General features: G+C 48.9%; 4 protein-coding genes across 4 annotated transcripts; 1 reads left to right on the top strand and 3 right to left on the bottom strand.

Moving 5' to 3' along the window:
- Positions 1 to 1093: 1093 nt before the first annotated feature.
- On the bottom strand, positions 1094 to 1567 carry PENARI_c002G01361 (uncharacterized protein; the record flags this gene model as incomplete). The annotated part of the gene is made up of 1 exon (XM_022627224.1): positions 1094 to 1567. The coding sequence occupies one exon, from the start codon at positions 1565 to 1567 to the stop codon at positions 1094 to 1096; it is 474 nt and encodes a 157-aa protein (XP_022492203.1).
- A 1306-nt stretch (positions 1568 to 2873) lies between these two features.
- PENARI_c002G00371 (uncharacterized protein) lies at positions 2874 to 4393 on the top strand (the record flags this gene model as incomplete). Its single annotated transcript, XM_022627156.1, has 6 exons — positions 2874 to 2985; positions 3051 to 3430; positions 3489 to 3571; positions 3606 to 3729; positions 3786 to 3826; positions 3880 to 4393. 6 exons carry the CDS (start codon positions 2874 to 2876, stop codon positions 4391 to 4393), a joined length of 1254 nt encoding a protein of 417 aa, XP_022492641.1.
- Positions 4394 to 6826: 2433 nt separating this feature from the next.
- Positions 6827 to 8243, bottom strand: PENARI_c002G10641 (alpha/beta fold hydrolase; the record flags this gene model as incomplete). The annotated part of the gene is made up of 4 exons (XM_022627860.1): positions 6827 to 7009; positions 7063 to 7416; positions 7483 to 7933; positions 8203 to 8243. The coding sequence occupies 4 exons, from the start codon at positions 8241 to 8243 to the stop codon at positions 6827 to 6829; spliced, it is 1029 nt and encodes a 342-aa protein (XP_022492457.1).
- Positions 8244 to 10848: 2605 nt separating this feature from the next.
- On the bottom strand, positions 10849 to 12764 carry bgt3 (uncharacterized protein; the record flags this gene model as incomplete). The annotated part of the gene is made up of 2 exons (XM_022627498.1): positions 10849 to 10993; positions 11047 to 12764. 2 exons carry the CDS (start codon positions 12762 to 12764, stop codon positions 10849 to 10851), a joined length of 1863 nt encoding a protein of 620 aa, XP_022492380.1.
- Between the last annotated feature and the right edge of the window lie 406 nt (positions 12765 to 13170).

A 13170-nucleotide genomic window follows, 5' to 3' on the forward strand; every position in this document is an offset into this window, starting at 1 on the left:
AAATGTTGAACACGTTCCTGCGCCCGTGTCCGCGCCCGAAAGCGAGGGACACAGGTTCGCTTGGAAAACAGCCGAGGTGCATGGTCATTAGACGGGAAGTGGAGAGGAAAATGACAAGCAAAGACTCAAACTAGTCTCTGCGGAACAAGCGCAGGCGCATAGAGAGAAGCCAAGCCAGACCCTTCGGGGCGCACAGTCCACCCAGCACAGCCTCAACGAGTGGGACAAACTACAACGACAATGACATCGACATCGACTCATAATCTGGAATAATAAGAAGGAAAGTATGATCAAGTAACACCATCGAGGCTGGAGACTGAGGCTGAGACAAACACAAAAAAGGGCGGAGAAAGGGCCAGGGCACGGGGTCTCCGCTATAGTTCAGTGAGAACAAGACCGCTTCTTTACTATGGGCCGTAGGGCTGTTTGCTGCAGATGGCAGGCCCAAGAGGCGGTAACCCAAGGGGAGCCCCGGGCGCAGTCTAGGGCTAGGACACCCTGGCGTGCATGACGCCCTAAGAGCCGGGCTCCTGTTTCGGGGAGCCGCAAGATGCTTTCCAACCAACCATAAAATTGATCAGCTGGGTAAACGGCATTTTTACCCTTGCCCGGGTTTGAGGCTCGGGTTGAACAGGGGTTTGCATATTCCCTGGTGACGATCATCATGGGCACAACTACGACCACATACGACATGGCGCAGTTAGGGACCTAACAGATTAATAGATACTGTAGAGAAATGCAGAAACGGTGAAAATGATAGAAAAATAAGATAGATTCTAAGTATGTCACACTCAACTAGAGTAAATAGCAAAAAAAGAAAAACACCCAAGGCATACAGGGATCCAGCCCCATACGCTAAACCAAATCCAGCCAAGTATACAATCTATCCCCTAACAAGATACACCTGGCATATGCTGACGCTGTAAACATAGATGGGACCATTCCAAAAATAAGCAGAGATATAGAAATAGAAATATAGAAATATCGGAAACACTAGTGCGAGAGTCAGCTTCAAGAAACACAACCAGCTGAGTATGAGGAATAGGCTCACCATTGTAATCATAGTCGTCAATCCTTGCAGAATACCTCGATCTCACTTGACATAAGTGCAGTAGGAGCAGGCGGTATGGTTGCAGTTGATGCACTTAGGCTGATGGTTGTAGATCTTAGGTCCATCATTGCATTGGCAACAGATGTACATGTATGTTTCGCTGTGAACTCGAACACCCGCTAGTGAAGCCGGCGACATGTCTGTGTAGTCTGCGCGGAGTAATGACCGTACCCTTGGTAGCTCTGGTACTTGAGGCAGCATAGCCCTGGTGTCGAGGGCTGTTGTGCGAGGAGAGTTCATAAGTACGGCGGCCGGGTATGGTGATGTTGGGTCACAGCTGTGCGAGTGGGAATGGGAGTGCGAGTGAGAGGACCTGTTCAAGTCCATGTTCATGCTGGAGATCTTTTCCTCGGTGCAGCGAGCGCAGCGGCGTGTTCCACACTGAATGCAGGCGTCGTATAGCGAGGAGTTGTGAGGGCCGAAGTTGCAGCCACAGCAGTACCACAAAGAAGCCATGGTGGTTATAGGCTTGGTGATTTGGTTGTTGATCAGAGGCAGATTGGATTGCTTTGAGCTTTGGGAGCTTTGAGGATGCAAGTGGGCTCTATATAGTAGAGCGGGATGTATGGCTTGGATCGTTGGAGTTATACAAGACTTGGTTTGGATGGGATTGAGTTTGAGGATGAATTAGATTTTAAGCATGGGAACAAAGGAAGCTATATAGGAATCTGACGTGAAGAATAGAATACTTAAAGTATCAGTTAGAAGCGCAAGGCAGTGTCCAGCAATAGTCAACAGCCCCAGGCAGCCTTGTCGCCGTATTAGGAAAGGTGGATTAGGGGAAACAAGGGCGTTAAACCCCGGGCAGTCATTTTGGGGCCATGGGTATTGAGGCTGTTCTAGTTGCACATCATCCGGGGTGATGGGTCTTCCCAAAAGATCGCCCGAGTGGCTTAGGGTGAGAATCTAGGGCTGCTATTTGCCCAAGGTCAGCCTGTGCCTAGATACCGGGTGAGGACGTGAATCATAGATGCCCGGCGTTTTGACTCAACGGGTCCCCGCTGTATCCACTTCAGGGCCAAGCAAAGGCTTGCACACCGTCTCCCATAGGCACTCTCACCCGGGAGAAACTATGAGCTTCGGGGTATTCTGGCTGACTCGGCGCAGCCGAAATAACGGTCTACAATCGTCCGTCTAGAATTCGGGTTCGTTAGATGCCTTGCTCTCGCGAGCTTCAATTGGTGTTGTTGTTCTCCACCGGTCCTGTTTTCCCAGGCAGCGTTTGCGCCAAAAATGAAAAAGAGTCATAGTCGAGTCAGGCGCTCCGCTAAGCCCTCTGTTGCCTAAGGACAACTCTAACCTCTAACATGCCTCCAATACCGTTTCATCGGCTTTTGGAGGTATTCTTGATGACTATTCTAGATTACGAAGCAACACACCGTGAAACGTCCGCGGGTCAAGGCTGATTTCTAATTCTAAAATCTCACATCGCGTGCACTGACCTCATAGTTATACTAGATCGACTATTTGTAGAGCGGGTGATCCGACATTCAGCCATTCAGCTATATCTGACGGTCGCAGCTGGGATCTGAACAAGTGAGAGTGAGTAATCGGTAAACCGGCATCTAAGACGAGGGCCAAGTCTAGATGTATAGAGAGAAAACAAGGGTAACCGGTTGTCCCACGAACCATGGGCCTATTTGAGCCGCCCTGAACTCGGAACAGAGATTACGTCAGATGTTTGCACCGTTTGCGAGTTACGTTCCTGATGTTCGACTCCGGTCTATCTTGCGCTTACATATGTTACTGTATCAGATATTCGATGGCGTCTCAAGCGCAGAAGCGCGTTAATGCCGTGGTTTCCAGGCTCATTCCGCCCCTGTTACTCGGCGTGACCATCTACGCTTCTTACGCTGTCACGAAACCGTTATGCAGTGAGTAACGCGCTCGACAGCTGCCTAGGAGACAAAGGAGAGAGAGCTAACGTTGCGGATTCAAGTTGACTACTTAATACTTCCATTACCATCCTACAACCGAGGCCCGCGAGCCGGCGCTGGCGCTGCGATTCTCGCGATCTATTACGTCCTCCTAATACCGATGGTCGTCACTTATCTATGCCTCTATTACTATGTCTTATGGAACCCTGGGTACCTACCGCTAGGCACACAGCGATTACAGGATGACGAAAATGAGAAGCACTCGAAGCGCTCCCATCCGAAGCGCCGTCGCCGGAGAGGCAGCTCGCGCAAAGCTCCGGACCCTGAGAAGACACAGCAACCCGAGGAAGATGTGGAAAGTGGGGTGCTTGCCAATGCTGGAAATGATCCATATCAGCTAGATCTTTCCGGGCTGGAGAAGTTTTACACAAAAGATGTTTTTGTCTGTCAGGAGGATGGCCGGCCTCCGTGGTGTACTTCATGCTGCATATTTAAACCAGACAGGTCGCACCACTGCCGTGAACTGGGTCGTTGTGTGCGCAAAATGGATCACTTCTGCCCTTGGTACATATGCCTTCTTGCTGTGGGTTTGAATTTCTTGCTAACTTACTCTCTAGGGTTGGAGGCGTGGTATCGGAGACCTCGTTCAAATTTTTCATTCAATTCGTCTTTTACACTTCCCTGTTCTGCGGCTTTACTCTCATTGTGTCTGCATATTTCACAGCAGAGTTACGGCGTCAGGTAAGCATATTTAAGGAATCAACTGGGCCTCCTGTTCTAATACTAACACTATCCAGACCGGAGGAGCAAACCCTCATTGGTGTGTTTGCATCGGACTGTAAGTAGCATCGATATCTACCCCTAGAATTTAACAAAGCTAACGTGACCCAGGGCTGCCCTGTTCGGCTTCTTCGCAGCAGGAATGACCCTCAGCTCCGTCCAAATGGCCCTCTTCAACGTCACAACAATCGAAAACCTAAACCGCCGCTCAGTCGTCTGGACCCTAGCCGTCCGAGTCCCAGAACATCTAACCAACAGACTCTGGACAACAGACTCCCCCTGGGCCCCGACCTTCCGCATGGTCTCCTACCCCCCAGCAACCCCCTCAACACCGGGCAGACCCCAGACCGACGCATCTACCGGCGAAAAGCACGTCTTCGCAATTCTCCACACCCTACCAGGCGAAAACCCCTTCGACCTCGGCAGCCCATTCAAAAACCTCCAACAGGTCATGGGATACAGCGTTGCTGATTGGTTCCTCCCCATCAAGCAGAGCCCCTGCGCCGACCACAGTAGTATGGAGAGCGACTTTGCCCTGGGACCCGTTGTCACCCGATTAAAGCAGGAGGCAGGTCTTGTCCCGCATGAGAACAGAAATGGCGCCACTACACAGTCTGCTACGTAGGTGGGACTGGAGTCCAACTTTTTTTGGTCAGCTTAGCGCTTGGGTTGCATTTGCATAATTTCTTTTTAAAAAGGTGGAACATTGGTCTCCGCTGTATTCTTAGATTCTTAGACCGCGTTATATTTATTGGGCTGCTTCGTGAAGATCATTGGCCCTCTGTGCTGTGCCCAGCCCTGTAGGGCTGAATTTTCCTTGTTGACGCTACGTCTACGTGCATATTGTGCGCGCCCAGCCCGCGGGGCCATTTCCTTATCCTCGAAGTTTAAGGAGTGGAGAAACTATTAATGTATACATATTGCAACATATGTACTAGATAATATCAGGCAGTCGAAGCCTTTCCCTTTCCGTTCAATCCGGGCCCGCCAGTAATCGACAGAAGAAAGGGAACACCATATGGCGTTAACCGACAATATAATACAAATTTTAATACAAATTCAAATACAACGACAGTTCCCCTCAGCCAGAAGTAGTCTGCGTAAACTCCTTATCCACTCTGATCTCAGACAGGGGAATGTGATCCTCATCAGAGCGACGACCACTAACCTTCGGACCCTTCACATTAGTGTACGTTTTCGCGCGATCATAGCTAGGCCTGAATGCAGCATCCATACGAGTCTGTTCAGACACCGAGTCCGAATCATCTGGTAAGTGATAGAAAGAATGACGATTCGAATGCTTTGAGTGTTGGATGATAGCGGCTGTACTCTCCACGGTCTGTGAAGGCTCGGTGGCCCCGTTCGTGGTTTTGGTCCTTGTTCCATTTGTGCTTCTGAAGAGACCCATAACACTGCCGTCGACACCCAGCATGCGTGCTATGAAGCGGAGGGCAGGGCGGAGGGTTGGGAGATTGGCTGAAATGATGCCGGCGGACATTTCGATGGCGGTCCAGCCGACTGTTGGGGCGAGAGTGTAGGACGAATCTAACGCGCTGTAGCTGAAAAGGACGGAGAAACGGTAGGCGGAGGCGAAGACCACGCTGGTGAGGTTAGATTTACGGTGTTCATTTTCTTTTTGGAAATTGTTAGTGACTCACAAGAATCCCAAGCTGAAGGCGATTAAGACGGCTATCTTTTCCGAGATTCGAAGTTGCAGCTTCCACACTTGTGGGATTGGAAGGACTAGAATGGCAACGTCGGTTGCGATCGTCGAGACGGCGTTTGCAACCCATGTGCCAACTTGGTTGATGCATCGCCCTGGGGTCTGTGGATACCATAGCTTCTGGACGGGGACGCAAATGAAGATGAAGAGGAAGGTGATACAGATAACCCAAAGGATGACGAAGGTTCCGATGATGTATGCCCATGTCTTGAAGTAAGGGAAGCGGAAAATCCGGTAGTACATGAGCAGAATGCTCAGTTTGGTCCAAACGAGGTTGAACACATAGAGAACCTCGGCCACGACAAGGAACTTTGCAATCATCACCACGTCCTCCATTGGTAAAGTATCTGCATGGAGTCCCATTCCCTTGTGGATCATGGCGTAGATGAACCCGACAACCATGAAGTTCCATAGCTTGGTAGACTGTCAGTATCCATGCAATTGAGACCGGAGCGAGAAGATCGAACGAACCATAGAGAAAATGATCATATAGTCATCCCACCATAGTTTTTGCCCTCTTTCAAAACGAGCGAGTAGTCGAAGACACACAGTCACGAATGCCAGCACTGTGACCGAGGCCACGGTAGCTATGGACCATGGCTGCAAATTGCCCTGATCACTTTCCATGGCGTGAGGCAAGCATAGAACGGGTACAGCAAATGCTGGGAGACAATAAAATTTAATATAGACTTGAGTGACCGGCGTTAAATTCCGTGGGGGGTGACAGTATGTGGCTCCCGACTTTAAGTACGATGATAGTACGCTAAAAAAAAATCCCCTTGCATGTTGATCATTGGTTAAGAGAGCTATTCTTTTCTCTGTTGGATCGTTTTATTGTGGATCACGGCATGTACTCGGCATCAACTCGTAAAGTTTTTCAGGATCGTACTTTTGACAATTTGACAAGCTTGGCGTCTCAGGTCTGAACTTTATTAGCAGCTGCCAATCCACACCCGAACATCCGAACACCCCCCGACTTGGGCATTTGCTCCTTTTTCCGGCAGTGGTCCAAATTTCAGGAACCAGCGGCCAGTACTCAAATACTCCGTACCTGATAGATTATCCACATTGGCGTGGTGCAGGGCGTGCACGTCGTAAGTTGGGTCTCAAAAGGGGCGTTTAGCAGAAAACTATGAAAAATCCACTCCATAACAACAAGAGCAGGAAAATTCAAAAGAATATGACCCACAACATAAAATCCAGGACCGTTCGTGCCGGGCCGGTGTCATTCCATCTTCTCACATGGTTCTCAGACGTGGTAACGCAGCAAATATGATTTTTGGAACCATGGTTCATTTAACGGTTTTATAGAACGATCAACTATATTTACCGAGTCTACGCAGTAGCGCTGTACTTCTTCACCATCTCCAGAAGGGCCTCATTCACCTCTTTGGGGTTAGTAGCATTCAGATAATGCGCACCCCCCTCAATCATCACAAGTTTAGCATCCACAGAAGAAGTGAAACGTCTAACGTGCTCCGGAGGCACGATCGTCCCAAACGGAACGTCTTCGGTACCCTGATCGATTTGTCAATGCGCAGATCCTCTATATCGGGAAAAATAAGACTCACCTGTAGCCAATGAACAGGACATTTGATATCCCCGACCCGGAGAAGCAGCCCGTCCCTCTCAAGTAGGCAATTGAGCGCCATCCGGACCTTTTTCCTGCCCTCGTCACCCTTGTATACATCCTTCAAGGTTTGAGTCCAGAACGCAGATCTCTCAGCAGTGGCAGCGGCACCAAAACCAATTCCGCCCACCAATCCACACCAGACATCATCCACAACGAAATCGGGCGTAGCAGAGGGGCTAGTCCATTTCTCATAAAACACTGTGAGATTGGCAGCAGGGTCCCAACAGCCCTTGGACCGGGACTCCTCGGATTCATAATCCATGGAGGTTCCGAGAGGCATGAGACCGAGGATCTAGCAGTGTGCGAGGTTAATTTTCATTTGAGCTTAATCGGCAGTACATGAACAAGGGGAACCTACTCGGTCCGGGGCTAGAAGGGCCATTCTAGTCACGATCCACCCACCCTGGCTTGTGCCTAGGGCGAAGGATTTCTGAATCCCAAAGTGGTCCATGACCTGCAAGGCCATGTGGGCGGAATCCCAGTATGTAAAATGTTCAGAGGGAGAACTGGTCGAGCCATGGCCTAAGGGCTCGATGGCCAGGAGGTTCATGGCATCATTCAGAGCTTCGTTCTTGAACTGTTCATGGTAGAGAGACACGGTCATGCACATCGAATTAATGAGTACGCACGTCGGCTTGGAAGGATCGTATTGGTCCTTGGCGAAGGCGTATCCGACCTTGATGCCGCCCAGGTGGGGGACTGTGATAGTTTGAGTGGCAGCCATTCCGTAATAATCAATAGTCTTGTCTTCGTTGAGATGGATGGTTTGTGATTTATCTCGTACTTTCGGGGGAAGATATGCCGCTTCACTTCGGAGGTTAGCCGAGTTCGCCCCTGGATTTTCCTCCACGTATGTACAACCCCACTAACACGGACATGTACGTGCATCTGGAAATGTGTGTGAATCCCGACAGAGTTCCTGTAGTGCACGGAGATGTCTCGGATTTCGCCCTAAATCAGATATTGATCTCCAATTGACAGTTTTGTGGGGTTTCTTTGCTTAGGATTGGCTTCGTTTTCGTAGGATCAACGACGCCCCGAGGCGTGGGTCGCCCTAAGCTCAGTATAGTTAAAGTACAACTGCCAGCCCGTGTCAGTCGGGGCTGTTTGCTGAGACATTATTGGCACATACACCTGCCAGAAAGCATGCGGAACAAAACTAAAACCATCCGACTAGAATAGTGGAGAATAAAGCTAAAAAATGGGTAGACCAAGAATGGGAATGAAGGACAAAGAATTGTGGCCTGATGCATAAAACATAACAAATACATTACTCACTTATTCTGAGAACGTCATGGGGTAACTGTTGATGTTATTGATGACTCGGAAGGAAGGTGGAGCTTGTTTTGATGGTATTGTTGGTCATCTTGATAGATACTACTCATATATTAGGGTTAGACTGTATCTAGTCTCTATACTATCAGTTTGTAGCCCATACGACTATAGTTCCTGCAGGGAGCAAAAGTGTGTGAGAACTCAATTATGAGTCTTTACGATTGGTGATAATACTAAAACTCCAAGCCACCGACTCCGTACATGTATCTCATTTACATCAAGTGCTCGTGTTTTGAAGCCACCTGAGCAGACCCGCAAACCCGCAATCACGAAGCAATTACACGTATTTATTCATAAAATTTCAAAGGGCTTGCTAGCACGAATTACTGCATAATAATAATGACTTTCCAGCGAATTGTGCCTGCTGTCGATATGGTGGTTTTGCACGTGCAGGCATATAGCCTGTGTGCGCGCCATCGAACAAATACAAACAATTTTGGTGTCATCTTATATTATACTGGTCTTAAAAAGAAAAAGCAAACATTTCATTATGATTAAATCAACTGCAAGTGCCGATCATTTCCGGGAATCGCATATGTACTTGTCCACGTGACTTACTGTCAAGGTCTCGATCGCCAAACTTACGCCAAGCCTATCTCTGATTGGAGATTTTTCCTGCTATTTCCACCTCATTGTAAAGGGCAATCAATCTATACGCTATTTTAGCTTCTTTCTCTAGTGAATCACTTCTTCATAGTCCGGGGGACCCGGTACTTGCTTTATATGAAGTCTCCCGTCCAAATTCGAAGTCATAGTAGAGTTGACCGACTGTTCACTCCGATATTCCACCCGCAACGAAGTCGCTGGATCCCCAGCCGTCTCTGCAATAGTGAAGCAAGTTTGATGGAGCAATAGGCAGTGAGCAAAGAGGTTTATCTCCGCTTCCGCTTACAAATTGCACCATAGGCTGACAAAGCTTCCAATGTGGTCTTGTCTTGATGAAGTCTACAGAAGTCAAGTCTTTGCCAACTTCCCATGATTGGCTTATTCAATGCTATACAGTGTTATGCAGTGTTATGCACGCCATCTTATCGATATCGCTAGGAAGCATTCTATTGAGGTTCAACATACTAGCAACATTCAACTTCGAAGATGGTGCTATAGGTAACCGGGATCTACTTGATTGCAGAAGCTGGCGATCAATGCTCATAACGTTATTGCGAAAACTACAGGTACTTGCTCATTCCACTTTAGTAACAACTTGAAACATTTTAAATTCTTGGCCCTCCCATTTCATAAGATCGGCGCCTTAGTCTGCCCTTTCTTACCCGTAGTGGATACCTAATTTTGGAGAGGGTGCAGTATAAATATGATATCATAAACAGGGGTCATAAATGTGTGTACAGTGCCACTGATGAGGTATTGCACAGTCTCTACACGGAAGCATCGAAGCGAGTATACAGTTTCCCCTTTTTGCCCATTTTCGAGTGCCTTAGGTTGTAGTTGTTTGGTGCGTTAATCATGTAGATTATATAAAGGGAGGATGTGAAAGAGGTTATGACCTATGACAGTATGCCCTTCCGCTTCATATGTTTAACCTAGGATAACCTGGAAAGAGCGAAGACAAGGCAAGGCCACCGACTCATTGTGCACGGTATGTAATGCTCAACTCAGATCAGATAATCTGTCCTAGCGAGAAACGTCCATAGACAGCACGGACTTACCTAGTTGTTACACGAAGGCAACACTGGCGCATACGTATTTAGGAACTGTATACCCGATGCAACATCTACTCCTTTGGAGTGAAGGTCATACAGATATCTCACCAGACGGTATGCATACTCGTCTACCATACCCATGATCCTGTATACCCCAGTACCACCACAGTAAGCAAGGTAACAGAAGCCCCCATCAAAGTCTACAATATCTACAGCAATAGAGAACTCTTTCTAAAATGGATGACTCAGTTGACTTCACTATATACATAAAACACTGAGAAGACGAACGCAAGACCATCAACCATGGAGGAAGCGAACACAATGCGGTAGTTAGCTTATGCAAACAAAATGTTCCAATTGAAAAGCAAACAGACAAGGTCGACCACCGGCAAGAAATAGAACGTAGCATGTACAGTCCCAAAGACGCGCAAGAGAACAATCTGCACAACCAATAACAAGATGGATGGTAAAACGCTAGAGGGAAAGTCATGGATAATGAGTAAAGGGCTGACAGCAGAGTAGAAGACATGCAAGGGTAAAAGGAGCGAAGGAGTTGGATATCTAAAGTTTCCGCCATTGTGAAAGTGGTTCAATAGGAGGATAGGAAACAGAAAGCAGACAACGCCAGAGCAAACAGTACAAAGTATACAAAAAGTGAAATGTTTCATGATCATGATCCCATAACGAAGAGCCACGCTGTACGGTAAAGTGAGGTGGGTTGGATATCAAAATTAAGACGCAGTCTTGCCACCGCAATCGGGGATCTTGAGGCCCGGTTTGATTTTGCGGGCGGAGTCCATGAGACCCCATTTGTCTTCCCATTCTTTGCCCTTTTCGTTGAATTGGATTTTCCAGGGTTCATCAAAGGCCTCGAACCTAGTAGATTGTTAGTACTCTGACACATTTGACCAAACAGGGAGAAGACGTACCAGAAGTAATCGGTTCCATTATCCAGTGCCTGGCAAACCCAGTCTGACATGAACGAGTTCATGTTGTCAACACTGGCAACAGAGCCAGGCGTGGTATCGTCGCACTCTGGGCTTTCACCGCAGTCCTTGCCTCCACCGCTGGGCCATCCAACTTCGGAGATAATTTGCTTCTTGCTCGTGCCGCTTGTCAAGGAGACATCATGAGTCTGCCAGAAATTCCAGGTCCAGGCCGCAGCCACGTCGACACTCACGCCCGCGAAGAAGGGGTGCACATTGGACATGACCACGTCGACAACATCCACCAATTGCGAGTTCCAATTATCGCCGAGATCAGATGTGGCAATTGACAGGTTGAGGCTGCGCTTCTTGACCTCGCTGGTGACGTCTTCAATGTACGAGATCAAGGTCTTCTCGGCGGTTTGTTTGTCTGGACCGGCGCGATAGAGTGCTTCGTTTCCGACGATGATACCCTTGTACAAGGATGTGTCCTTGGTGTCATCGAGGATCTTGTAGAGGTGATTCAGTTGACGCTCGGTGCTGGTGGTGTTCGAGTCGATCCACACACCAAGCCAGAGCTTCATATCCTTGAGCTCCAGTCGGTCAATCGCATGCAGAACCATCTCGGTCTGATTGCAATCCGTACCGTACAAACGAACAGTGTTGGTCAACTGCGACAGAACAGCCATGTCACGAGTGACATTGTTCTGCGATGGCGGCCACTTGAGGCAATCGGGATACTGAACACCCCAAGGCGTATAGTCCACACCAGGGAAGACCTTGTGCAGCTCAGCATTGTTCAGCAGATCCTTGATCTCAGAAGAATCCTTATCAAGATCCCCATTGTTCTTGGAATCATCTGTGGCAGTATCTGCACTGGTAGATTTATCCTCCTTATGCCGACTGCCAATAGTACCACCAACAGCACCACCGACAATAGCCCCGAGAATCACAAATCCAAGCACAAGCCCAACAATCCACCCCATCTTCTTGCGCCCATCCATCCCCTTACCGGGTGTCTTCCCCTCGCTATCCCCGCTCTCCAATCCACCCCCAGGCACGGCATTGTACGCCACATCCGCATTCTTCTCCCGCCCAAAGAATCCAGTCAAAAGCCCTCCAGCCGCAGCGCCCCCACCAGCTGCAGTAGCAGCAGCAGGCAGACCACGATTATTCCGCCCCCTAGGCCCGAAATCCTCATCGCCATCATCGGCAATATCATCCGGATTAATATTCGACATCTCAGATCCCCCATACCCAGAATGACGCTGATACGGCCCATCAATGATACCCTGATACGCTGCGGGATACTGGTCGCCCATAACGCGCGACTCACTCAGGTGTGACGATGACTGGGTAGGAGTCTGGAAGCCCGGCGAGGCAGCTGCGCCGCCTAGCGCCATGCCAGAGCCGTAGGAGTTGTGGTGGAGAGTCTCGGCGCTGGTGTAGTCGGCCGAAGGCACGTAGGGGTTGTCTGAGCCAGAGGTGTTGTAGTCTCGTTCTGCGGGATAGGTGTAGGTGTGGTCGGTGATGCCGCGTGAGGCGTCCAGGCCGCTTTGGCGGTCGTGTGTGTTGGCGATTCCTAGTGCGATGCCACTTATTCCGCCGCCTGCTGAGGCGGGTCCGAGGTTATCCACACCTGGTGTTACTGTGTGGTTTTCGCGGGTGTTGTGGGAGTATCTGTGTGGTGGGGGTGCTGGGATGTCTGTTTCGTCGGTCATTTTGGGTGTTTTGTGTAGATTGGTCTCTCCGGTGGGACACGCTTGGATGAGATGAGATGAGGTGGTGAGATGGAAGGTGCGGAGGGAGTTAAGTGTTGGGATAGGTGAGATGAAATTATCTCATCACTGAAAACAACCGAGTTACTGCAATAGGAAGTGAGACAGTGTTGGATTCCTCGAACAGACAAGTGAGCCGACGAAAGCGACGAAAGCGGGATGTCAAAACACTGGTGGGCCGGACAACCACGGGTCGAGTCGAGATGAACGGGAAAGAAAGAAAAGAAGAAAAGGAAAGAAACGAGGATTTGAAGAGCAATACCTCAATACTTCTGCAATTAATTAATTGATCTGTCCTTTCCACTAATTGCTTTCCTTTGAATATGCGCTTCTGTAAATCTCTCTGGTA

Source organism: Penicillium arizonense (assembly GCF_001773325.1).
Source record: "Penicillium arizonense strain CBS 141311 chromosome Unknown PENARI_contig002, whole genome shotgun sequence".
Classification (NCBI taxonomy): Eukaryota; Fungi; Ascomycota; class Eurotiomycetes; order Eurotiales; family Aspergillaceae; genus Penicillium; species Penicillium arizonense.